The sequence below is a fragment of the Saxophila tyrrhenica genome, assembly GCF_035928015.1.
Source record: "Saxophila tyrrhenica strain CCFEE 5935 chromosome Unknown scaffold_2, whole genome shotgun sequence".
Lineage (NCBI taxonomy): Eukaryota > Fungi > Ascomycota > Dothideomycetes > Mycosphaerellales > Extremaceae > Saxophila > Saxophila tyrrhenica.
The window spans coordinates 487,017-512,278 of NW_027041734.1; the positions used below are offsets into that span (position 1 = coordinate 487,017).

The window sequence follows — 25,262 nt, forward strand, 5'->3', positions numbered from 1 at the left end:
CTTCCAGCCAGCTGCTCGTTTGGCACCGGCATTTTGAGCAAGACTTACTTCGAGACGCTTCAAACACTTCCGAGAGAATTCTCACGTGCTCTCATGCTTCTCATATCCCCTCCATGTCGTCTCTCGCCCACAGCTTGACCGTGCGATCGCGTCCACAGCTGGCAATCCATTTCGCATCATTCGTGACATCGCAGCTCAACACTGTCCCATCATGACCCGTCAAACTCTTGCACAGGGCCCAGTCGTCGGCGGAGAAGATGTTGACAGCTTTGTCGAAGCCGGATGAAACCACGAACGTCCCTGACTTCTTAGGCTGGAGCTCGCCCTCTGCTTCACTGTCTCCGTTCGTCATGGTGACATCCTTTATTGCTGTTGAATCCGCAAGAGGGCCATCCGTGCCCTTGAACCATCTAAGGTCAGACACACCACCCTTGTGCGCGCCTATCGATGCTGTCTCTCGCACTGCCCGCAGGTCCCAGCACTTTGCGAACCCATCGCTGCTTCCAGTGAGCACCCTCGTACCGTCCACACCCCAGTCGATGCCGTAGATGGGTGCGACATGACTCTCCAGCAGCATGACAGTCCGACCGGTTCGCAGATCCCACACTCTGCCTATCGAATCGAGACCCGCGCTGGCAAGTAATGATCCATCGCCGTTAAAAGAGACAGCATAGACCTCTTTCGAGTGCCCTTCTTGCAACTGCAGTTCAGTGGTAGTGTCGAGGTCCCACAATCGCCAAGTGGTGTCGTAGCTCGCGCTGGCAAGATAACGTCCTGAGGGGTGGAATTCAGTCCGGCAGACGCGCGCAGAGTGACCTGAAAGAGTTGAGATGGGTGTGTCCTGTGATAGCGACCAGAGATTCACATCTCCTTCCCCTCCTCCACTTGCGAGGGTGACTGTGTCGCTGGCAGCTGTCTTTGGTGAATGGTTGGCGCTAGGATGCCATGCGAGACCACTGATCATGGCCTTGTGTCCTCGCAGTACAGTCTGGGTTTCGAGGTTGGGGATGTCGAGGATTTTGAGACTGCCAGCCCAGTCACCGCATGCCATCGTCTGGCCATCCGGCGCAAAGCGGACCATCGAGACTGGGCGCTCGCTGGCGATTTGCGACCCGAACAGTTCAAAGCCTGATAACCTCTCCTTGATCGCTTTCCGATGTTGTACGTGCGTCGCTACGGGTATTGGCGACTCCAGCCGCTGATGTGCTATCCGCTTCGCTGTTCGTGGAAGACTGTATCGCGCGATCTCTTTCCTCGCCTGCAGCAGCTCCGTCGAACCCTCGGTGTAGAATTCGCCCACTTCTTCCTCTTCATCATCTTCCGCCGCCGGCGTCGCATCTTGCATGGACTCATCCCCGTCGCCATACTGATCGGAGTAGAGCAATTCGCGCAGTCGATCCCGTCGGTCCTCGGGTCGCTCGCCGAATAGTGTTATGGGCTCTCCACGTGCACGAAGGTCTGCTCTCACCCGCTTGTCGTCGGTGGGCACAGCTATCGCAGCTGCTTCTCGCTTTCGTTTGAAGTCATTCAGAATGGCGGATGCTTGTTTGGACTGCTGGCCAGGGCCGGCGGCCGGGAGCGCGTAGTTTGTATCCGTTGCTACTTTTCTGTTAGGGCTACTACTCAGCCTTGCGAAGCAGGTCGGTCTGTAACTTACGGACATTGCTCAGATCGAGGGAGTCCTGGATACAGATGGCTCATCAGCTGTTGTTCCTTCCCTTCTCAACCACACATCCCGTATTGCCGCCCGCTCTGCTCGACAAGGTGTGAACATAGATCGAGCCATGGCAGACAGAGTAAGACTTACCTCTTGTGCCTCCTCCACGTATGCCTGCCGCGATGGGTGGACCGACATCGTTGCCTCTTCTTCCCTGCCCCTCCTCCACCCAGTAGAAAAGTAGTGTGTGAGAAGCTTGTGCGCCCACAAGAGGTCAGCTTCGAGTCTTCTGACAGTGAAGTCGGCCAAAGTGTGGAGCGAAGGTTTAAGGTTGACAGAAGACTTTCATATGATCGAGGTCCGTGCACGCGAAAGCTCTCTTCCGCGGCGAGATGATGGACCTCCGAGTACAAGAACATCGACAAAGCATAAAAGAGGAAGAGGAGGACGGACAGGGGTTTTGGATTCTGGATATTCTAGGAGGGATGTCTCCATAATGACTATGTCAACCACCTGGCACTACCGGATACACCTCCCCTACGATCAGCAGCAGCACCAGCTGCAATGTTACCACGCATTTTCCGGTTGACAACAAGACGGGTCACCATGCCATACATCGTACCAAAACGAGCGCAATCTACAGCATCGTCTGCCTTCACCTACCGCCTGGCAGCCGCGGCGTCAGCTAAGCGCAGCCCTCCGCGCAACCCCAAGCATCAAAAGGACTTCTGGAACTACATCTCGACCCAGGAGCATAAAAATCCACCATATCTCCGATCCACAAAGCCCGACAGCGGCGAAGATGCATTCTTCGCTACAACTCTCGGCGACAGCGACAATCACGTGGCCTTTGGTGTAGCAGATGGGGTGGGAGGATGGCAAGACCAGGGCATCGATCCGAGCGTCTTCAGCCACGGTCTCTGCGGACTGATGGCCGGCACGGCACAGTTGCACTCGGTGGAAGACAGTGGTATGCTGCGGCCACAAGCGCTATTGCAGACAGCCTACGATGCTGTCATAGCCAATCCGCGTATTCTCGCCGGCGGTAGCACAGCTTGTCTTGCTGTTATTGATCATGAGGGCGCGATGGAGACGGCGAATCTGGGGGATAGCGGGTATATGGTTTTTGGTCCTGGCAAGGTGGCCTACAAGAGCGACGTTCAGACACACGCTTTCAACACGCCTTTTCAGATGGCAAAGGTGCCTACGAAAATGATGGCCCAGTACGCAATCTTTGGAGGAGAGTCATCTGGTGGGAAGCACTTTTCGGAGACGCCGCGACAGGCGGAGGTCGTAAGGCAGAACGTCAAGCATGGCGATGTTGTTGTCTTCGCCACGGATGGTGTCTGGGATAATCTGAGCGCGCAGGACACGTTGAGCATCGTCACGCGTGTAATGATGGAGAAGAAATATTGGATTGATGGCGAAAGAGAGACGACGTTGGACGCCACTCGCATCGCAGCCCTGCCTGCGAGCCTGAGTGGGCCTAAGGAGCACGAGGAGTATTTACCTGCGATCCTGGCAACAGCTATCATGCGGGAGGCGAAGCTTGCAGGTCTTGACCCGAGGCGGAACGGCCCCTTTGCGAAGGAAGTCAATGCGCGATATCCGCAAGAAGGCTGGGAAGGCGGCAAGGCGGATGATATCGCAGTCGTGGTCTGCATCGCCGTGGATGGCAGTCTCGGCAGAAATGGAGACGATACTGGCTCTGAGAGAGATGAAAAACCCGTCAAAGCCAAACTTTGAGGCTTTTGAGACAAGTTTGCTGGCCATTCACATGAGGCCGTATTCCCGCCACCAACCCATTGGAACACTCCGAGCATACTGGGTCAGGTGAGGAATGTCCCATCGATTCGAAAATCCGAGGAGCTGACGGTTGTCAGAACAGCAGAAAGCTTTGGCAGCACATGTGAAAGCTTGGCTCTTGAGCTTAGTGAAAGTACGTGCCCTTTGGCAATTCTGCGAGATCAAGTATACTCTTCACACAGGGCCGTTTGAGAAGGGGCAATGCCGCTCGCCTTTGCCGCAGGCCACTGCATCAGAGCAGGCTTGTTCGGATTGATCGGCAAACCCCGCATACTGGCAGACGCTGAGTCGCGTTTATGACGAGCAAGGCATCGTCACCTGCATTGGTTGATGATTGATGAACGTACAAATGCCGGGACCTGCTCACCGCGGATGGGTACCACAAATGGCTTGACAGCCGGTCTAAACAGTTGACTTTGACTCTCTCATGCCAGAAACGAGTCTTTGATCCATTCTCAAAAGCAGGATGGACTTCTTTAGATACGATAGCATGCGGCAACGCAACACAAAGGTCTTTTTGACATCAGCTCTTCTCTTGACCACAACCACAACCACATCCGCATTTGATTGCACTCCGCCCGGCTTCGAGGCGCATCTACCGTCCAATGCTCGGATTGCTTATACTCGAGACCTGCCTAGCAACTCGACTTTCCATGTGCCTACTGGCGACATTGCCTACCCGACTTCTCCACAAGGCCTCCCAGCCCTCTGCGCCGTCCAGGTGAATGTCACTTCCTCGCCCAGCTCTGCGTTCAGCTTCGGCCTCTTCCTACCACAAGACTGGAACGACCGATTCCTCGCTGTCGGCAATGGAGGCTTTGCGGGTGGTATCAACTGGCTCGACATGGCTGCTGGCGTTCAATACGGCTTCGCGTCCATGAGTACCGACACTGGCCACAACAGCACTTCTGGCGACATCTCCTGGGCTTACCACGAGCCGGAGAAGCAGACCGATTTCGGATACCGAGCCATGCACGAGTCTGTGGTGCTTGCTAAGAGGCTGGCAAAGGCTTATTATGACTGTGAGATGAAGTACTCGTACTACTCGGGCTGCAGCACGGGTGGACGTCAAGGGTTGAAGGAGGTGCAGATGTTCCCTGAAGATTTTGATGGATTGCTTGCCGGCGCCCCTGCATGGTGGACGAGTCACCTCCAGCTTTGGACAATCAAGGCCGGCCTGTACAATCTACCGACGACAGCGGAACACCACATACCTCCCAGCCTATTCCCAGCGGTAGAGAAGGAGGTCCTGCGGCAGTGTGACGCTCAAGATGGACTCAAAGATGGCATCATCTCGGATCCCGCCCGTTGCGACTTTTTCGCTGAAGCACTTCTTTGTGGTCCAGACATCAAGAATGGAACGAAAGCTGGCTGCTTGACGCCGGCGCAAATCTCTACGTAAGTCCATGCCGTCTCGTATAGCTGTCAGGTCATTCAAGGTCGCAAAGAGTCAACATAGCTTCGAGACACTCACCTCTGCCGTTCTCACAGACTCTACAACATCCAAAACAACTACGTTGACGCCAACCAGACGTTCGTCTTCCCACATCTAGAGCTGGGCAGCGAGTCGCAGTGGGACGTCCTGCTTGGCCTGCCTGAGCCAAGCCCGCTAGGCTATGAGTATCCGCAGTACATGCTTGGGTTCGGGGCCAACTGGAGCTTCTACGACTTCAACTACTCCGTCGTTCAAGATGCAGACCGTCTTGACCCGGGGAACTGCAATGCGGATGACTTTGATCTCAGCCCGTTCGCGAAGAAGGGCGGGAAACTGCTCACGTACCAAGGATACGCCGATGGCTTAATCCCAAGCGGCAGCTCAATCGTCTTCTACAAGGAGGTGCTGAAGACCTTGAAGCCGAAAGGAGTAAAGGTGGACCCTTTCTTTCGTCATTTTATGGTCCCCGGCATGCAGCATTGTACTGGTACTCCACCGGACGTCAATGCACCTTGGTATTTTGCAGGAGCAAATCAAGCTGGTACCTTGACTCCTCCGGGCAGCGTCCACTCAGTCCCCGGCTTCCAAGACCCCCAGCACGACGCTCTGCTCGCGGTCATGCAGTGGACGGAGCACGGGATTGCGCCGGACAGTATCGTGGCCACGAAATGGAGGAACGATACGCTGTATGACGAGGTGTGGAAACAGCGGAAGATCTGCCCTTATCCAAAGCAAGCAAGGTATAAAGGCAGCGGCGACACGGATCTTTCCGAAAATTGGTCCTGTGAACCGCTGTACTAGGCGAGAGGACGCTGATGATCTTTGTACACATTGGCGTTCTGTCAAGTTCCATGACAAGTTTCGAAGTCAATCGCATTCACGAACCATCGAACAGGCGTGAACGGAAGCATGAAATTAATGCTGGATTATATATGATACATATATGCGAACGGGTATCCTTGATGCGTTACATCGTGAGAATTGACATATTGCCGTCGCCACCATTCATGGGGCCTTCCTGGGACCTCCACTGCGCCAGGCGCTCTTGAGTTGAGCTCCCAATGAAGCTGGAGTACCAGTGCCAACCTGGACATCCAAACGTTGCGAGAACGCGCCCACCCGGAGGGCGTCCGGCTTTTGTATCACAGCCTCGTCTAACGTCTCTTCCCCAGTGTGCGCCGAAGGTCGAACGGCTCATGACAGTATCCTTTCGAACTCACCATCCACTCGAGCTCGGTGCTGGATACGAAGCTGATACGTACACGACGACCGTCGAGTCGTACACCTTCGAGGAGCTGTACGCGACCACATTTGACGAAGGTTCGACCCAGACCGTCACAGTCGTCGAGTAGTAATCAGACGACGAGGCGGCCGGAGGAACGTACGAGCTCTGGGGAACGTAGATGGTGGTCGTAGTTGAATAATAATCAGACGACGAGGCGGCCGGAACCACAATGTACGAGCTGGCAGGAGGGACATAAGAGCTCTTCGCTGGTTGTGAGCTTGAGGTCGGGTAGTAAGAGATCACCGCCGGTTGCGAACTGGAGTATGCCGGCCACGGACTCGCTTGCTGTCGAGATGAGCTGCCGACAGGGTATGAGCTTGCCGCAGGAGTATAGGAGCCAGATGCCTTCGCAGAACCACTTGGATAGGACGGAACGGAGACGCTTCCGGGTGTGGCAATCGAAGAAGGCGACGGCGGAGCGCCCGATGCAACAACCTCGCATGTCGAAAGCAGATCGTACGAAGTAGCGAAGATGGGCATCTTGTTTGGCAAGTCTCCATCCTCTCCCGCCCCAACAAAGAAGTCCAGTTCGACACCTACGTTAACGCCAAATTCGACCCCCAGTGAGGCTTCAGAGACGCCACAGACGCCTCCCTGTGCCGCCAGGCCTGACGCCGAAATCCCAACGGAAGGTGCGGCGAGAGCCAGTCCGGCAAGGAAGCCGTGGTCGAATACTAGGACGTCGAACTCAATGCGAGTTTCGATGCCGGCAGATGCTGACATGGACATTTCTGCAGACCAAGGCGTGGAGGGGAGCTCGGAATGGAAGATCGGGCTCCAACCTTGCCATACGTTCTGCGAGGCATCCTCGAAGTCCAGTACCGCAATGGAATCCGAAGGAATCTCCATTGAAACGCCGGCCGTGAAGACATCGAATTTGGCGGTCGTGGAATCAAGTTGACCGAAGAGGTCGATTTTCAAGGCTGGCCCGAGCTCAACGATATCGCCAACGTTGATCCCGTCAGGATACCTGTTTAAGTCAGAGCCCATCACCAACCGTCACGGTGACGCCGTTCCTTTGGGAGAACTTGCCACTCAAAAAGTTGTTTGGACGCACGCAGTGGCATAGTAACGGGGTAAGTAGCCTCGATGTTCGGGATAAATACCGCACCCAGGCCTGCAAACAGAAGGGTAAAAGGGTTAGCCAGTGTCTTAGACATGGTAGGGTTTTGTCCATGGGTTTGGTACCATTTGGTGTCATGGTAATGGTGCCTGTGATGCTGAAGTCCCACCAATAGGTGATGTCAATGTCGAAGTCCTGTGTGCGTGTAAGAAGAATCCATCAGCAGATGTCTCAGAAATTGGTTCAGGATGGCGTTGTAAGTTGTCGGTGGCCAGGCACAAATTCAATGGCCGATTGACGAAGCACCAATGCGCTAGCATAAGGGAAAAGGCCCTCGAGTGTAAATAAGGGAGGGATTTCTGGACATGTGGCACTTACCAAAGCTGCAAACAGAAGGGCAAAAGGGTTAGCAAATGTATCAGAGCTGGTAGGGTTTTGCCCATGGGTTTGGTACCTCCTGTGGTGTAACAGGGGTTACAGGATATTGATCCAGTGGAGGAGGTCGAGTCATCCGAATATAGTGCGATGGGATCTGTTGAGAAGTCGGCAGCGAGAGGGAACTGGACTTCCTGAAGGCCAAGGTGTCAATACAACCCACATCCGAAGGGAGAGCGCAAACTTACTTCGTCGGTGCCCCACCGCTTCACCAAGCTACTATTTGAAGCGGCATTGATGGCTTGGCTAGAGACCTTCAGATGCCATTGTTCAAAAGCGTTCTGCCTACAATGTTTAGGTGAAATATGTCAGCTTGACATCCTTGCTGTATTGGGAGAGGAGGGTGCGCTGCCAGCTACTATCTCCTAGACCAGTCCGAAGGCTTTAGGGGAAACGCCCCTCGAAGGTCATTTGGGCCGGCAGGCTCTTGGAGACATTCAGGTCTAGGAGATAGCAGCGACATGCTCCCCCTAAACCTACTTACCATGTTCTCGGCTCGGCCGTGAGGACGACTGTATTAGTCTCATCGTCGAACGTTGCCTTCGAAACCTTCCAAGGCTGGCGATTGGTTGGGTCTCCGTCAGGCACATTGCAGCGAGCATTCTCGGTAACGAGGACGAGGTAATGCTCGTCAGCGTCGTTGATCCAGCTCCACTCTCTCTGGACTGTGTCAAAGTTCACCTCTTTCAGGAAAGTGAACGTCACGGACTCCGGTGTGCATTTGGCGTGCTGTAGGACGTTTTGGAAGCGCTCTAGCGACAGGACACGGACATCCTTGCCATTCGTGAAGGCCGTAAGGTTAGCGTAGGGATTGCCCGCTGGTCCCCAGTAAAACGATTCTGTTCGTCGCAAGCCATACTCTTTTTTGACCTATGCACGGATTAGGACGCTCCTCAGGTTGGTCTGGTAAAGCTTCTGGACGTACCATGTGCATCAGTCCACCAACGCCGGAGTAGACGACTACGGGCATCCGTCAGTGTCAGTCCAACCCCACGTTGAAGACCAGACAGATACTCACAGTCTCCCACGCCCGCATCTACAGTGATTTCTCGGTTCTCGCGATCTGCCACAGTCGAGGCATCCACCGGGCCGTACTTCATTCGGTTCTGATGGCGCTGGTGACCGCCGCGATGAGGTTTCGCTTTGGTAGGTAGTGCAATTGGATTCGCAAGGACTGAATCGAGTTGCAGGAAGACCGCCCAGAGTAGCAGGATTGTCCGGTAGACTGACATGTTGGCGTTCCCAATGGTAGCAGAAACGTTCTTGAAGTGCTCTGAACTCTCATCCACACTTCCGGCGTCGGAGATGTCCTTCTGTGTCAAAGAACGAGGGCTGCTTTCGAGCACAATTCATCCTCGCATCAAGGTCCACGACGTGCGGGATGGCGACTGAGCCGGATCGATGTCGACTTCATCAGCGCCCTGTTGGTGAGTCTTTGTAGGCATACAGGCAAACGGGGGACAGCTTTGCCTTGGCAGCCTTGCAAGTATGACTGAGCTCTGGAGTGGTGGAGGCGCAGAAAGTGCATACTGGACCGCTAAAACCTACCGCGAGGTATGGGCGAGGACCGATAACCTACCGTGCATGAAGCCATCTAGGCGAGTCTGCGTTTTCTCACTCCAAGAAGGCAAGACTAGTGGGTGGATGTAGAGGGTGATGCCGCATCCGGCTTGATATTGCATCGAAGGATGTAGTGATGCCTGAGCATGCAGCTATGGCCTTGGCTAGGAGGCCAGACCGGTGTGCCGGCGCTACCGTGGTCTTGAACGACAAGCGAGGAGCTCCTGGGTTGTTTTCGTCGATGCGTCCAAGTCTGAATCTATGGATGTTAGACAGAGGCATGTGCATTCAAGAAGTCGATGGCTATCCAAGTCTTGAGCTGCGAGCCGGCAAAGAGTCGAAATGGAGTCTAGTCGAGATGGAGGTCTTTCGAGGGCATGCAGGCGTAGTCGAATTTAGCACAGCTGCGGCCCTCACGGCCACGTGCCGAGGTTAAAGTAACAACGTGATTGGCCACTATTTCGAGGCGTGATAACGGCCGACGCATCTAACGACTACCCACTTACCGAGAACTTCCTTCCCAACCAGTCAATGACCAGCTCGCTGAACTCCTGAGGCTTCTCATACAGGAACCAATGCCCGGCATCAATCACCTTCTCTTCAAGGTCATTCTTGATGAGGCCGGCACCTTTGGCATCGCTCATAAGATCAGTCCTGCATACCCAGTCCCCGGTCTGCCCGATGTACAGCAAAGGTATTCTGATCTGCTTGTCCTCTTCGCTGAGCTGCCTCTCGTCCTCGAGGTTGTAGTCGTCTTTTAACGAATGGTAGTAGTTGTTCGGCGACGCGAATGAGTCCTTCTTCATCCGCTCGATGAATCGGCGCTTGAGCTCTGGGTCCCTGGCATAAGGCTTCAATTCGCAGGTAAAGTTTTCATATTTCCCTTGTCTCGCAACGTATTCCCTCATAGGGAGCATCAGCCTGCATCTCTCGTTCATACTTTAGAAGTCCTTACCGCATGGCGCCGATAGTACAGAACATCTCACGCATCCAGATATCTCTCTCTTCCTCCCCAGGAACATGGCTTCGATATAACCCATGGTTCACGTCGTACATCCGGGCCAGATTTTGGTCTTGAATTTCTGCACCGTCTGGAGAGGTAAAGAAATTCCAATACTCCCACTGAGGATACCCGAATCGTCCGGCTGTAGCCTTGTTTTGTTCTTCTAGATCGAATTTCTGGTCCGTCGGGATCTGGTATGCTATCAAGGCGTCAGCAAGCTACATAGGGATGTCGGACTACCTGTCCAACGCACCCAGAGACAAGAGCACCAAGCCCACGCATCGTTCTCCGTGCCACAGATAGAACCTCTGGCATATTGCGGAGCCCCTGGACGACATTTCAGCTCACGGACAACAAAAGGTTGCCGGAGGACGTACCAGTCATGCCCAATCGGAACGATCGGATTCTTAACGCTCTCGTGGTCCAATATTTGAGCAAGGGAGTCCGCTTGCTGCTTGTATCGAAAGCAGGATGGATCCAGAGGTTTGTCCGAGTGTCCCAAACCGAGAATATCGATCAGGACCATGGGGTATCGTTGTTTGACGATAGAGGGCACTGCACTTTCCCACATATCTGTTATTTGCATTAGTCTTCGTTCGGAATTCCGCTTGTGCGATAACCAACAGGCATCATCTGGATAACCATGGCAGAACAGCAGAACAGGGATATCTGGCCGTTGCTTAACGTTGTCGTGAAATTTCGGGGACAGGTAATAGCTGTACTTGAGCTGCAGCGGCTCGGTCACCAGCGTCTTGTGCACGAATCGTTCCATCGCGGGTGAAAGAAGGTAACGGTATCAGATCCTCGCTATCGGAACCCGGTCAAACGATCTCAAAATTAAATGCATACAGTCTACCAGCAGGTCATGTCTCGTCGATTCTGGTTCCATAGATGCACGAGGCTCAAGATGACGTTTTCTGGGCAAGAGGAGGGGCGGGGCACTGAGTTTGAGTTCATTGAACACAGTTGTCGGTCATTGCTCCATCCATCCAGTGCATCAGCTTGAGAGAACATCAACTACTTCGTCCTTGCTCGCTCGGGAAAACCCAAGGCTGTGCTATCCCACCTCGGGTCGTCGCTCTCGTAGACGTTGACGGGGGCCCATTTCAGTTGGACTTGCATTGTTTTCTTGACAGACCGGAGTCAGCAGTGGCCATTTCCAGACCGCAAGGCCTGACGATACGCATTAGAACTTACCTGGTCCCAGTCTTTGGTAAACGACTTCACCTTCCCATCTTCCACCTCGAAAATAGCTGCCGCAGACCATCTGGCATGGTTCCCGTTTGGCTGGATCCCTTTGTATGGTTTCTGCAAACAAAGTGGTCAGCTTGTCGTCCTACCGGGCTTGCAAGGTTGATCAGTCTCACGCCGTCGAAGTTGCCCTCAGCAGTGTAACGCAGCAAGACATGTCCACCCTTTGCCCAAGCCTGATCGTAGCGAGTGATTCTTAAATTGGTTACGCTCGCCTTCAGTCACTATTGTTAGCTAGTACTCAGTCTCATCGATCTGGCATCTGTCTCACCATGACGTGAGCATGAGACTCTGCGTAATCCATTGGCGTTTCGCAGCTATCAACGGTCAGCATACCATTCCCTTCTCAAAAGTTCCAGATCTTACCCAGGAAACGTAGAGGGGGCCCAAAACCAGCTATCGCTGGTACACAGATGCTCTACAGATGAGCCGCCGTTGTTCCTGCTTGGCGAGTATGCAATGGACATGTACTCCTTGCAGACGTCGATGTTCTTCTGCTCCTCCGGGGTTTGCTCCGTCGTCATTACGGTCTTTGGGTAGTCGGACGACATGTTGATGGATTCGTCCGTTATAGTACTGGCTCGGAAGAGGCTCTAGCTTTGAAGGGATATGACAAGTTGGTTGATGAGCGGAACTTTGGAGGCAACTCCAATGGCTCGAGAATGGCAAGAGAAGGAGTGACGATCACCATGATGTCAGAAAATGCGAGGAAACGACCTCATATGCAGGCAAGAGACAGTGAAAGCGGACAGCCAGCGGCATACCTAGCAATCTTCTCCGAGACGATATTGCCGCCAAAAAGGAGACGTCTCTCCCGTCAATGGGCGATCCTTGTCTCTGAGAAGGTCGCTCACAAGGCCCTCTCTGACCTGGTGGTCCGCTTTCCGTCGACAGCTTGGTACGATCTCGAGTGTAACAAGTTGCCCGGTCAGATCCAGAACTCATAGAACATTCATCTCTATGCCGCCGTCTAATAAATCGTATATAAACAACAGTAGTAGAACATGGGGTATCTCAGCTGATGAACGAAAACGCCGCGACGAAAGCAACACCACCACATAATCATCTATAAATCACCACCCCTTCCTCCCACCCAGCTCAGCCCACGCAGCCAGAACATCCTCCCCTGCACTCGTGATACTTGACATACTCGTGATGCGAGCAAGACTCTTCCCGTCACTAGTTTTGATCTTCGGCGGCTGCCTCTTGCTGGTCTTCCTTTCCGCAACGGGTCGTGCAGCCGGCCTACGGCTCGGAGGTTCGGGCGTTGACATATCAATAAGATCGTCGCGGAAGCTGGATCCATCACTTGCCGACGCAGTCATCGCAGGCTTGTCGACTGTTGGCATAGGAGTAAAAGTCGGCGTCAATGGCGACGCGCGACTGGTAGACAGAGAGGGCGAGCCCGTCTTGACCGCCGGGGGAAGCTCCAGTGACATGTAGTCAACACCCGGAGATGAGTAGTCCTGCTCGGAGTGCTTCGAAGCAGCACGGTGGGAGAATCGTGTACTTTCGGGTGTCTGTTTTGTCGAAATACTGCGATCAGACATCTGCCGTGGTGTGCGCGGAGGTCTAGTTCTTAGGGCATCCACCTGGAGTGGCGTACGGTTCGGGCTGCGAGCTGGTATGTCCGGCAGCAACGGCTCGTCTTCGCTGATGGGCGGTGACAACAAGCTGAACGATCGCGGCGATTGGTCGTCCAAGACTCCAATCCGTGGTGGTGTGGGGAACTCATCGGCACTGGGCACCGATATCCGGGACGCGGAGGCATCGCTGAGGATGTCATTGGGAGTCTCCACTTGCGAGGCCTCCTCAGCAAGCGGCGACACAGACAATGGTGGCGACCCGCGGGCCATCTCTCGTAGTCGCTGCATGGGCGAGGGCGCGCCGTGCTGTATCACCACTCCATTCTCATCCACGATGTCGTCCTCATTTATGGTCTCGCCAAACGTGTCGTCGTCATGCTCAGTCAAAGACTCAGCCTCAATCTCAGTGCCTGAAACAGGTCGGCTGTCTTGGATTGCATCGAGGAGGCTGGGCTTCATCACAAGGAATCGTTCGAGCCTGGCCAGACTCGCAGGCGGGGTCGCTTCGCGGCTACCCTCAGCAGCTCCTTCTCCAGCTAGGAATCGCCCAAGGCGGAAGTGTCTATCCACGGAGCCTTTTCTGATCATCGAATATTTCTTGCGCTGGTCTCTCGAATCGTCGCTGAACATGCTCTCAGCACGGCTCTCAGCACGACTGCTCGACGGCTGTAGCTTCCCTTCCTCCCGCAGCTTCAGCATCTTCAGCGCTTTCAAATGAGCAGAAGATCTCTTCTTTGCCAGGTGCTCCTCCTCCTGCTTCAGCGCCAGACGATAGCCTTCTGCAAAGCTGTTCTTCTGCATCATAGCTCGTTTCTGTCGCATCAACTCCAGCAGCATCATTTCTTCGTCAGTGACTGCCATGAAGTGCGATGCATCAGTGGGTACACTGCTCGTAGTTACCGTCGTTTCGCCAGCCGCGCTTCGCATCTCGTCCCTGTCCGGCCCTCCCCGAGAAGCCGGCAGACTTCTTGTATGTTGGCTTGCCAAGTCTATCAAATGCGGCGATATTGGTGCATTGGACTCGCGTGGGCTCTGCACCTTACGAGGAGTTGGAACTGGCGGAACTTCGATGCTGTCAGTCAGTCTAATCGGAATTGATCCTGTTGTCTGTGCAGTGCTGGTACTCTTCCGCAGGACTTCCTGATTCAGACTTGTTTTACTGTGGACTTTTCGCGGCGGAATGGAAGGTCGCTTTAGCATCGTTGTAGAGGCTTTGCCGACGTGCCGCTCGTCACGCACCGAAGACTGCTGGCTGCTGCGTTCGTCTTCGTCTTCGTCTTCTTCTTCTTCGGACGACAGCGCCAGCACACTCTCGGTCTCCAACTGCGAATGCGCGAGCCTCTGATCACCAAGTCGACCTTGACCATCTGGAAATAGTGGAGATAGTGCAGCGCTATTTGGAGCCGTCACCTCATCGATCGTTGTGTGCTCTCTTCGTTCTGGCGCTGGTTGAATGTGCAAGGTTGGACGTAGGCTCTCTCGCGATCTATAGCCTGCATGATGCTGCGGTGGACGAGAAGCGTCCTTTGTTCGGCGACAATGAGAGCTGGGTGGCAGTACTGAGGGAGAGGGCAATGGGGGCTCGGCGGGTAGCTCCACTGGATCTCTGTTGATCTTGACATCCTTTACATCCTGGTCCTCATCATCCGAAGAAATGTAGAAGCCGTCAAACCAGTTTTGAATGCCTCTGGGCGGTTTTCGCTTGTGGATTTTCTGCTCGTCGTAAAGGTCCGGATCAAAGATCTTCACTCTAGGAAGGTCCCTGGCGTTGACAGGCCCCGATGGTGAGGGCGTGGCATCAGTGTAAGTTTCGAATCGTCCGTTGGGGCCTTGACGGCGGACCTGAGCATAGACAGTGTCCTGCGGGAAGTAATCTGTGTTGTCGGTCACCGCCGATGGCGACTGAGAATATTTTGCAGGTGACAGCATGGGTAGGGGTCCATTGGCTGGTTTCGGCTGTGGGAACAGAGACATGACATCCAGCTTCTTGGACCTTTTCGGACCATCCGATTCCTTCGGAGACTTCGGCTGCTTCATCGCGGACTTCAAGGGCCGGGTAGCACGAGAGGGACTGCCAGCTCCATCTTGCACATTCGGTGAGCCTTTGCCGGGCGCCGTGTCTCTCACTGCAGGGGCGAAAGTCTGCTGGAATGCCTGAGGAGGCTGTCTGGCAGATTCGTAATACTTCTGGTTTATAGACTCGACGGAAGGCTTTTGCTCGGTGTAGAACTGGTTTGGCCGAACAGATTGTCCACTGGTTCGCGGATGTGCATATTGCCCGCCAGAGTTCGACGTCGTTCGCGCATCATTGCCGGACAGGTGAGAGCGTTGTCTCGCGGGTCCAGACATGACATGTCCCCCGTTCGGCGTGATATCTCCTAAACTCCCATTTGCATCTGGAAAGGTTGCCAGGCTCTTTTGATCTGCACGTAGGAGCTCTCTGAGCGGCTCTGGTGTCTCGATTCGAGGAGCGACCGGGTTTCGACGGGCTTTCGTCCCAAGTAGACCTTGAGCCTTCAGCGGGACCTCTGACTGCTGGGGCTGCCGGAGGCCATCGTCGGACGTCTGCTGGACGAGTTCTGTAGGTGTAGGGCGCCGGCGTAGTCGCATGTTGCCAAAGGGAGAGCGTTCAGCTCGAGTCGTCTCCTCTGGCGATAAGAGGGACTCGGCGACTGCTCTTCTCGCGGTGTTTTCGTCTCACACTCATCCTGTGGTCCCTAGATCAGCCGACTGTCGCGCAAGCTGAACATGACGTGGAACATAGCTATCCGTACCATGCATGTACCGTTGCAACTCGACCTCCTTCATGCTGCGCAATCTACACTAATTCTCTCGCACGGTAGGTTCCTGTCTCGCGCGCATATGCGGACTACCGACAGCAGAACATGTCGGCAAGCGAAGTACTGAACGAGGTCCACCAAGGAGATGCGTGGGATGAAGACCGTTAGCTAACGCACGAGTTATGCGAGCTAAATGCCGCTAGTTTGCCCGCCCTTGTCTGCTTATAGCACACCATCGTCTAGGGATTTTACCAAGCTTCACACCCGAGTCGGTTTGTTCCGCCGGAATCGCAATGGCTTGATAGATTGCAGGCTGCGTGTGGCTGCGTGGTTGTTGTTGAAGAATGGACTTCAATATCAAATCCTCGAGCTGTGTGGACCACGGCATCGGATCGCGCAACTACCCGCAGAGTTTGGGAGGCCAACATCTGCAGTGAATATAGCAGAGACCAGCCGAAAGGTCAAACCCTTTTGGTATGACCAAACAAGTACAGCACGTTCTCGTACTCGGCGTCGTTACAGAGCATCTACAGAGATACATGTGAGATTCCGCCGCCATCCCGAGCTCGTGCCTGATGAGTGCGCAAGCACGATGCCGCTAGATTTCTTGTTCAGGGGGATCAGCTTTCATGGTGGATTTTCCCGTGGACCACAAAGATGAACGCCCATTTGACGTCTCCTGATGGCGGTGGAAAGTATGACAGTATCTTCCTGTTGCCCGCGAGTCTTTGCTCTGATGTCTGTATCGGAGGCTTGTCCAGTAGAAGAGCGGCCATCGTTGAATGGTGAGGTTTGCACATCTCCTTACATGATGAACGCAGAACAATGCAGGCAGTAGTTATTTGGCTGTTGGACCATCAGGTGAAGAGCTCAAAGTCGTCGTGCGTCTTTCACACTCTGCAGCTGGTGCCCATCATTGTAGTCGAGCAAAAGCTGCCGTTTGCTTGACGTGAGGTCCAAAGAAGCGCAACTGCCATAAGGATGTCTGAGACAGCAATGTCTCATGTACCAGCAACAGCCGTCTCAGAGACATCAATTCCTGGACGAAGCATTAATGACAATGAGTGAAGAGTCCACGGCAACCAACGTTCAGGCGGCAACACCACCATCCGATGCAGCGGCACCACCAACCGCACCAGCCGCAGCACCGCCAGTCCCAGTGCCTCCAGCACCACCAGCACTACCACAAACTACACCAACAGACCCAACAGCCGCACCCACATCGACCCCCAGAACCCCAACCCGCCGAGCCCCAACCCCCATCCTCATAGCCAAAATCCTAACCATCGTCCTCCAAAACGGCACAGCAGTCGCCCTGCACCAACCCCGCCCCAACAGCGTAACCACCCTCAACACCTTCCGCGCGCACCTCCTCTCGGATCCCTTCTTCGACCCCACATTCAAACCCGACGAGCTCGCGCAGCGCACCCGACCAGGTTGGATCCTGTTCATGGACCTGGTGGTGTTGCTGGCGAAGCTGATGCGGGTGTTGATGCGGAACGATGATTCGTTGAGCGAGGGGGAGCTGGCGGAGCGAATTGCGGTGCGGAATGCGTGTTTGGATCAGCCGTTTTTTCAGCGGTGGACGGGGAGTAGTGCGAGGCCGTTTAGTGATGAGGCGGTGGAGGATGAGGGGTGTGAGGTTTGAGGAAGTGTTTGTGAGTGTTTGTGGTGTCTTGGAGTTGATGAGTGAGAGTGAGAGAGAGAGATGAAGAGTCTAGGTCTTGGAGAGATGCTGAAGAAGAGTGAAGGGTAGAGGTAAGGATTTGTGGACTGTGAATGTCTCTCTCCATCTCGCTGCTGTGAAGAAGTGAGCTTCGCGACCATGCTGTACACTGGCGCGCCAAAAGCTGTATCCTTTGTGAGCAACTATTACCACATCGTAAAGCCCTCATATCTCCCTGCCATGGTATTAACGTCGAATCCCTAGCTCGATCGTCGCGCGTCCTGGATCCTGACACTTTCATCGATTAGGTAAGGAAATTGAGACTGAAAGATGGAACCCATGCTCCAGTTCGACAGGTCCCGTAAGTGAGCCTCAAAGTCGGGGTTCATCTGCACCGCATCCTCGGGCTTCGTAGCATTCCGGTTGTAGATCAGGACCTGGTCGTTCTCGTAGGGCCAGTTCAGATCCAGTCGGTTGCAAAAAGGAATAAAAAACTCTTCGAAGTCGACGGGGTGGGATGCTATTAGACGTTGGCGGATGATTGGCCTGCAAACATAAGTCAGTGTCTACTAGAACGTTGCTTTGGGAAGAGTAAGGGGTGAGCGTACCAAGGCACATGATCATGCCATGCAGCATGCTCAGTATTCAGCTGGCCAGGAGTGGGCTTCACCCAATCCGGCAGTCTCTGGTAGCACCGCTCACAAGGACATATTTGCCATCGTAGAATGAGGAACATGATGTAGAGAACAGCCACTTTCTCCGGAAGCATGGAAATGTCCGGAAACTTGGACAAGATGTCGACCAGAAGAGCTGACACCGGATGATAGCCATGACTTTGCGGTGCCTCCGGGTCTTTGAAAGCGAGCAGCGATGGATACTCTGGTCCTGCCACTTCATGCATGGGAACGCCTTTGGCGATCTGTTGCCGTCTGCCTGTAAGGAAGTCCACCAGAAGAAAGTCTAGTGGGCAGGTCGGAGGGCAGTTCTTTGGCAAGCGGGTATGCAAAGGCGGCTCCAAAGAGGGGGGCGATTGATGTTGGGGCGCGGAAGTGGGACCTCCAGAAGAAGGCTCTAGCACGTACGCCAGATCCAATCGCTCGCCATTACCTTGCGGCTGCATTGGCGCTCGTGGTGGCTGGCGTTGCTCGTACGTAATGCCGTTCGGTGGAGGATGTTGCGCTGGATGTGAGTGCTGCTCCAGACCAGGCGACCATTTTCGGAGAGAGGCAGTATCTCCATGGTAGGTGGGTGTCCCAGAAGTGGCTGACTGGCTGGCCGGGCTATGTTGAGCTGCTGAATGGGGCGATCTCAAGTCCGGGTGGATGTGTTGTTGTTCGTAGAACGAGGCCGGAGCACCTGGACTTCGTTGAACAGCTGGATACTGCTGAGCTCCCGCACCAGTCGTGCCCGCGGAAGGTAGCGGGCTTTGCTGTGCCGTCAGAGCTGCCAGCTCTGTATTGCGGTTCTTTGTAAGCAAGGCGGTATCAATGAACTGCTCGAATAGATCATACGTACCATGCAAGTTGGGTGGAGGTTGTTGATGGCCCTGCTGAGCTTGCTGCTGCTGCTCGGGCACATTGACCACACTCGCCACATGAGCCAGCTTCTTCTTCAGCTCCTCGCATTCTGCAAGCGCCCTGTCTCGCTCGGCGACCACTTTCTGTAGCTCTTGGAAGGGCTGCTGGCTCTCCAGCTCTCTGATGCGAGCCGCGAGACTGTCGATGGTGTTCTTCGTTCGTTCTCTGATGGCCCTCTGCGCCTCGCGGTCGTTTGCGCGCTTCTTCGCCAGCTGCTCTGGTGTCAGGTTGGCCACACCCCGACTCCCTGGTTGACCAGTCGCCTTCCGCTTCCTCCCAGCTTCAGGTGTAGATGCTGGCGCATCCTGCTGCGACAGTGCTGCGGCAGCTGTGGCCTGGGCTGCATCCTCGCTCTTGTATGGCGGTTGTTGGTGGTGTGAAGGGAACGAGCTCTGGTTGCTCGCCGGCGACTGCATTGGAGCGCGATGGTTCTGAGGGAACAAGACCCACTCGTTGCGCGATAAGTCAGGTGTACGGCTTTGGCCTACTTTTTCGATTCATGTTCGGATGGAGTGCAGGGGTCTGGAGTAGGATTAACCCCGCGCTCACTACGGAGCAGCCTTCCTCGCGTATACCCGTTAGCATTCACTTCACACACGTGATTTTACATGAACGCGTCTGACTTCACGACTTCACCATACTTATTGGAACATGGCTACATTGCAGGTAAACGGCAGACAATCTATCCTACGTCAACTTCTGGACCATATCACTTCTTCAACTTCAACTTCATCAGTCCCTCCTTCAACGCACTCACTTTGTTCTCCTCCTTCCTCCCCTCCTTCTGCGCCCTCTCCTCTTCCTGCTTTCTATTCTTCCCTACATCCATCATGTCACTCAGCTCTTTGCACCTCTCCTTGCTCCACTCGCCTCCCATATCCAGCATGTTGTTTTCCTCCATCTCCATCATCCGGGTCATCACGATTGCATCTCGCAGTACCTCTCCAATGCCGGGTATCCCAGCCATCTCACTCGTCCCAATATCCTGGAACGCCGCCTTCAGCCCAACGCCACCAAGCCCGGCCATAGCAGCATCAAGCGGATTCGGCGCTTCGTTGCTCGGTGCCGCACGCAGCGCCTTCTCGATCCCAGAGATCGCAGGTGAGGAGACATGACCATCGTCGCTTGCCCGCTGCAGATTCAACGCTATCCGAGAAGCCAATGCCTGTGGCACGGGCGACTGTTCTTGCTCTGCACCGTGAGACTGCTTGGCGCTTTGATGAGCGGCTTCATGCTCACCACGCCGGGCAGCCATGTGCTCTCTGTCCAGGCTGACGAGCAAGGCTTCGAATCCAGCAGGATCATCGCGCACGCGATCGACGACATACCGCCGGACCTCCGCAAGCATTGCAGTCTGCACCTCCGTGCGAGACTCGCGGGAGGTCAACTCAGGATGGTGCAGAGCCGAAAGAACGCCGTCAATTGCGGGACGCACATCTTGCGTGGCATCAGGCCGCCAGAGCGAAGCAATCTTCGCTATCGTGTACGATGTCATCTTACTCGCAACACGACCCGCAAGTTCATTGAGCGGGTGGCCATAATGGTCCTTTGCCAGCTCGCTGTGGCTGGGATCTTGCACGGTTGAGCCGATGTCAAACACAGACTTATCACGCATCGCCCGCTCCTGAGCGAGCAGAGCGGCCTCCTGCTCCTGCAGTCCGGTTGCAATCTGATCTAGCACTGGACGCAAGAAGATTCCCAGCGCGGTGTATATCAGCCGGTCAACGGCCGTTGACAAAGCGGCGATAGCATCTTGTACAGCACGAACGGTCAAATGATCGTAAGTCCAGCGAACGATGTTGTCGCGGAGGCGGAAGAAGGGTTCGAGTGACTGCCACAGCAGGTCCGGCGTCTCTTGCAGCTTGCCCCAGTCTGCTGGCTCTGAGTTGCTCGCCATTTTATGAACGCTGTTGACGTCTTTCTCGAAAGGAGCGTCGAGATCCTTGAGTATGCCGAGGAGAGACTTGGTCACGGCAGACAGTACACCATCTGAGCTAGCTGTGCGTGCCCGCAGCGACGGTAGGTTGAAGGTGGTGAGCTTGTCGTCAATCTCACCAAGGATAGTCTGATACAGATCCACAGCGCCGAATGTGCCCGTTACCAACGGAGGAACGAGTCCGTGCATGGTAGGAACTCTGACAGCGTCGCCTACAAACGGAAACACCCTCGCAAGACCGGGAGCCTTCCCCCCAGGCTCCGACGATGTTCTTTCGTGTTCATCGAACCCGCCCTTCCCAAGCCTCCGCAAGCACAGCTCAAGCCAATTCGAATGCGCAATGAAGTCTTCAATGGCATGCAAAGCCGCGCCTAGATGGAGATATGCCTCAGCATCGCCACTCCTCCCGCACGCGACCGCCGCAATAAGCTGGTCCTCGATATACTCCGCAGCCGTCTCGATCCTAGGAGTCTTCGCCTCAACATCGTCGTCATTGCGCCGTGGTGGCGTATTGGCGATATAATTCTTCATTCCACTCGCAGAGTCAATCACATACTCCTCCGGAAGCACGTGATAATGCAGTCCCGAAACCGATCCACCACCGCCATCGTAGCCCTTTGGGTTGTCGATATGATGACGCGGCCTGTACAGCCCCAATCGTTCAGACGTGACCTCAAACTCTCGAGTCGAGTAGCCGAATTGCAGAACCCCGAAGACAGCGACCAGTACCCTCAGGATTGGTTCTGGGACATGAGATAATGACCTGGTGTCTAGCAATTGGCTGAAGTCCCGCAGCCAGTTACCGAAGTAGATTGTCTTGACCAGACGGCGGTTTACTTTTGCGAGGAAAGGGACGGCGAGAAGGATGTCGCCATGTCGGAAGCTGGTACCTTGTTGAGGAGATCCACGAGCGACGAAGCCGGCGCCGAATGCGAGGCTGGGTGTCGTGAGGAGGGCTATTGTTAGGAGGATGAGTACAAGGGAGGATGTATGGGCTGACATGGTCACTGTGGTGGAGTGATAAAAGAGACTGCTATCTATCTCATCTTGAGCGAGTTGACAGACGAGATGTATACAGAAGTGACGTAGAAAAAGGTTTCGCTAAATGCGCTCACATCTTCACTACCACTGACGAACGTACCTGAACCGGCAGTAGCTCGTTATCTCTCCGACCCTTTCGAGACGTAGGTGTGCGATGTCGTCTCATTCAGGACGACGCGTACAGCAATGGTGGGGACCCGCTTCTGCCCTCAATGGCTGACCTCACTGTTGATAGTGGGGCAAGATTGCGACGGAAGGCCGGACATTAAACTAAATCAATAACGGGACGACGTGAAGAGTGATTTTCGAAAGATGCGGCTGTTCTGTTACAACTGTGTTCTGTATCAACTGGACTGCAGAGTAGACGGCAGCTCGGCTGCGAAATCAATCATCTCGTCCCCATGCACGACGTACTCCCTCCACCGCTTCAGTGTCTCCAGGCTCTACTCTCCATAGCTCAAGCAGTCCAGACTGTCAAGCAACATCCACACCTGCGCGCTCTCGTCCTTTTTCAGCCATTCCCGCTCCGCCGTCAAAGTGTCTCTTCGCTGGCCACTGCATACCTGTCGGCTTCTGTCGCTTCAAGTACTGCAAGAATAGGACTTACCGCATGATCGCCTCAGCCTTCTGCGCCGCACTCAACACATCCACCTCTCGACTGGTCATTGTCAGCCGCACAATACGCTCAACAACATCCGCTGGAAGGTGGCACGCTGCATTGGTGTCCCTGAAAGCACGTCCATCTCGCCTTGCCTCTTGAGCACGCCGCCGTTGATACCGCAAGAAGTCTCCTTGTCTGGAAGCCTTTGTGGCCAGCTTGCTCAGCTTCTTAGTCGCAGCCCCGACGTCTCCGCTTGCGCCTTTGCGAGTCGTCGACTTCTGCAGCTTGAGTGGTGAGGTAGGTCGGTTCGTAGCGTCGGCAATGGCGAGTTCAGAAGACTCTTGACGTCCTGCTTTCGAAGCGCACGACACTCGACCGTTGGCGGACGGCTTGTTGGCTGCTGCAGTGTCGAGCGTGAGTCGGGACGGACTCTGTGCGATTGGACTGTCGGCCGGTGGTGCTTCGTCTTCGCCACTGCCAATCGCGTTGGTTGGCATATCGCTGTCTGGTAGGTAGCTTCTGATGTCCGGCGCGATGAACAAGAGCATACGAGACGTCCGAAATATTCTGAGCGCTGCCTTCCATAGCTCGACCGCGTGAACGTTGCCCTGGGAGATGATGTGGCGCTGGATCCTGCTCCTGGCGCTTTGGAGCTCCGTGGGATCGTGCTCACCACCATCGTTCGTTCGAATGGAGCGCATGCTGACACGTCGATCCCCAGGAGCCGCTCCAGATGTACGCCGCTGGCCGGACTGCCCGCTCGAATGATCTTCTCCATGTTGCCGGTTGCGCTGGTGGAGTTGAATCGTTGTTCTGGTCCTTGCCGTGTCTCCGTCAAGCATGATCTGCTGCCTGAGCGTTTCCGTCTTCTCCAGAAGCTGCAAGCCCTCCTTGCCAGCAGACTTGTTATCGGTCCAGTCGATGCCTTTCGAGCTGGTGCCCTGCTGGTACGTCTTGATTGCAGATTCCGCATGTGTCGCATTGAGTTCGTCCATGAGTTGATTCGGATAGTGGTGATCTTGCAGTACGTAGGAAAGCCACAGTGCGCCTGCGTCATCCAGGCCGATGTCGTGGAGAGTGAGGCAAGGTACAGAGCGCAGACCACATCGCCGCTTGAGGATCCTTGCGTTTGACATGTCCGACGGTGGAATGGATCCATATTCAAGTTGTGGGCTTACCTCAGACGGAGTATCATTGTCGTCGTCTCCTGCGTGAGAAGCCAGAGAGAGCACCGAGCTCTCACCACCTGGATTGACAGGATCGATCCAGTCCTCGGAGATGTGGACGCGGGCAAGAATCTCAAGCGCTCTCGAGCTAAGGCCAGTGTTGCTGCTAAGATCGATCCTGCGCAACTTGAAGCAGTGGCGGAAGGCTTTAAGAAAGACCTCCCATTGTTCGGCCTGATCGTCCGTCTCGACCTTGATCTTGTTGTCGGCAAGGTTGAGCGTCTTGAGGTCGAAAACGCTCAATTCGATGATGGGCGCCAGTCGGGCGAGGGTGACAGTGGTGATGCCATTGCCAGAGAGATTGAGGTCTTCCAACGCCAGTGAGGCGACGGTGCTGCTGTTTCTCAGAGCATCCTCTAGCCCGTCTGCAAGCGCGCAGACTCCTTCATCACCTAGATCTTTGTTCGGCGCCTTGAGGTCGATGATGTGCCTAGTAGTATCGATGTCGCCTCCCAGGCTGTCGAGGCTCTGCTTCCGGGCCTTCTGCAAGTGGCGTTCGGCATCCTTCTTGACCTTCTCAGCTTCCTTCTGCAAAGCGCCACCGACGATCTGCCCGAGCTTGAGGCCGGAGTTGGCGCGGTTCGAGTAGTCGAACTTGTTGGACTTGCCCATGTTGGACGTGACAATGTAGAAGTCGGGTTGAGAGTACGAGGTCTCGGCGCGTCGATAGGGTGATGTTCTCTGGCGTGAGCAGAAGCGACTCCAGGTGGCAGTCCAGAGGGTCATGTCGGTGCATGCATAAGTGCTCTAGGTCGGTGTTTGCGGGTGTTGTCAAACGGAGAGTGCATGTGTCGAATGAGGTGACGTCGCGTCTGCGGACAGGGAAGGAGCAAGGCATCTTGCGGAAGCCAATGGAATCGCATGAACACATCGGATGAGACACTTTCGTTACGAACGCAATGTCTGTATAACCTACATGTGCGTGTATGTATACGCTGTAACAACATTGCCACTGAATCGTACGAAGCAGATCACATTCACGACAAGCTGGCAGGCTCAGGGTGGCCAGGCAAAGTAGCTGCCACCCCTTCACGACGAACACAAAGAGCCATGTTGAATGTGCTCATATCCTGCTTGCTGCGCATACCTACATACGCCGCACATTACTGCATCGGCGGCCCCCTGCAGTAGACCATCTTCCGCCCGCGCCGGCGCAACCATCCGGTGTGGAGGACTCACGAAAGCGCTTTGTGAGACACATGCATCGCCCGTAGCTGCAGATTCCTGGTAGCAGTCAGCGTTTGCACGCAAGTGACATAGCCTGTGGGACGAGGTACCCGCACCCTGGAGCCGTTCGCGTGATGCTGGCGCTCCTGCTTCCGCGACGGCTGTCACAACATCGGCGGCGTCATCA

At 54.8% G+C, this 25,262-nt stretch overlaps 11 protein-coding genes across 11 annotated transcripts; 3 read left to right on the forward strand and 8 right to left on the reverse strand.

Moving 5' to 3' along the window:
* Window positions 1-100: 100 nt before the first annotated feature.
* On the reverse strand, window positions 101-1,855 carry LTR77_001243 (uncharacterized protein; the record flags this gene model as incomplete). Its single annotated transcript, XM_064798505.1, has 3 exons — window positions 101-1,599; window positions 1,658-1,682; window positions 1,808-1,855. The coding sequence occupies 3 exons, from the start codon at window positions 1,853-1,855 to the stop codon at window positions 101-103; spliced, it is 1,572 nt and encodes a 523-aa protein (XP_064662832.1).
* Window positions 1,856-2,263: 408 nt separating this feature from the next.
* Window positions 2,264-3,403, forward strand: PTC7 (Protein phosphatase 2C 7; the record flags this gene model as incomplete). The annotated part of the gene is made up of 1 exon (XM_064798506.1): window positions 2,264-3,403. The coding sequence occupies one exon, from the start codon at window positions 2,264-2,266 to the stop codon at window positions 3,401-3,403; it is 1,140 nt and encodes a 379-aa protein (XP_064662833.1).
* A 526-nt stretch (window positions 3,404-3,929) lies between these two features.
* On the forward strand, window positions 3,930-5,699 carry LTR77_001245 (uncharacterized protein; the record flags this gene model as incomplete). Its single annotated transcript, XM_064798507.1, has 2 exons — window positions 3,930-4,861; window positions 4,955-5,699. The coding sequence occupies 2 exons, from the start codon at window positions 3,930-3,932 to the stop codon at window positions 5,697-5,699; spliced, it is 1,677 nt and encodes a 558-aa protein (XP_064662834.1).
* A 415-nt stretch (window positions 5,700-6,114) lies between these two features.
* On the reverse strand, window positions 6,115-8,913 carry LTR77_001246 (uncharacterized protein; the record flags this gene model as incomplete). The annotated part of the gene is made up of 6 exons (XM_064798508.1): window positions 6,115-7,153; window positions 7,625-7,815; window positions 7,870-7,966; window positions 8,166-8,551; window positions 8,607-8,641; window positions 8,700-8,913. 6 exons carry the CDS (start codon window positions 8,911-8,913, stop codon window positions 6,115-6,117), a joined length of 1,962 nt encoding a protein of 653 aa, XP_064662835.1.
* Window positions 8,914-9,735: 822 nt separating this feature from the next.
* On the reverse strand, window positions 9,736-11,016 carry LTR77_001247 (uncharacterized protein; the record flags this gene model as incomplete). Its single annotated transcript, XM_064798509.1, has 3 exons — window positions 9,736-10,162; window positions 10,197-10,435; window positions 10,498-11,016. 3 exons carry the CDS (start codon window positions 11,014-11,016, stop codon window positions 9,736-9,738), a joined length of 1,185 nt encoding a protein of 394 aa, XP_064662836.1.
* Window positions 11,017-11,261: 245 nt separating this feature from the next.
* LTR77_001248 (uncharacterized protein) lies at window positions 11,262-12,046 on the reverse strand (the record flags this gene model as incomplete). The annotated part of the gene is made up of 5 exons (XM_064798510.1): window positions 11,262-11,372; window positions 11,442-11,552; window positions 11,612-11,710; window positions 11,767-11,812; window positions 11,862-12,046. The coding sequence occupies 5 exons, from the start codon at window positions 12,044-12,046 to the stop codon at window positions 11,262-11,264; spliced, it is 552 nt and encodes a 183-aa protein (XP_064662837.1).
* A 522-nt stretch (window positions 12,047-12,568) lies between these two features.
* LTR77_001249 (uncharacterized protein) lies at window positions 12,569-15,691 on the reverse strand (the record flags this gene model as incomplete). Its single annotated transcript, XM_064798511.1, has 1 exon — window positions 12,569-15,691. One exon carries the CDS (start codon window positions 15,689-15,691, stop codon window positions 12,569-12,571), a length of 3,123 nt encoding a protein of 1,040 aa, XP_064662838.1.
* Window positions 15,692-16,921: 1,230 nt separating this feature from the next.
* On the forward strand, window positions 16,922-17,617 carry LTR77_001250 (uncharacterized protein; the record flags this gene model as incomplete). Its single annotated transcript, XM_064798512.1, has 2 exons — window positions 16,922-17,498; window positions 17,583-17,617. The coding sequence occupies 2 exons, from the start codon at window positions 16,922-16,924 to the stop codon at window positions 17,615-17,617; spliced, it is 612 nt and encodes a 203-aa protein (XP_064662839.1).
* A 170-nt stretch (window positions 17,618-17,787) lies between these two features.
* LTR77_001251 (uncharacterized protein) lies at window positions 17,788-19,520 on the reverse strand (the record flags this gene model as incomplete). The annotated part of the gene is made up of 2 exons (XM_064798513.1): window positions 17,788-18,073; window positions 18,136-19,520. 2 exons carry the CDS (start codon window positions 19,518-19,520, stop codon window positions 17,788-17,790), a joined length of 1,671 nt encoding a protein of 556 aa, XP_064662840.1.
* A 293-nt stretch (window positions 19,521-19,813) lies between these two features.
* Window positions 19,814-22,042, reverse strand: LTR77_001252 (uncharacterized protein; the record flags this gene model as incomplete). The annotated part of the gene is made up of 1 exon (XM_064798514.1): window positions 19,814-22,042. One exon carries the CDS (start codon window positions 22,040-22,042, stop codon window positions 19,814-19,816), a length of 2,229 nt encoding a protein of 742 aa, XP_064662841.1.
* A 482-nt stretch (window positions 22,043-22,524) lies between these two features.
* On the reverse strand, window positions 22,525-24,634 carry LTR77_001253 (uncharacterized protein; the record flags this gene model as incomplete). The annotated part of the gene is made up of 2 exons (XM_064798515.1): window positions 22,525-22,636; window positions 22,689-24,634. The coding sequence occupies 2 exons, from the start codon at window positions 24,632-24,634 to the stop codon at window positions 22,525-22,527; spliced, it is 2,058 nt and encodes a 685-aa protein (XP_064662842.1).
* Between the last annotated feature and the right edge of the window lie 628 nt (window positions 24,635-25,262).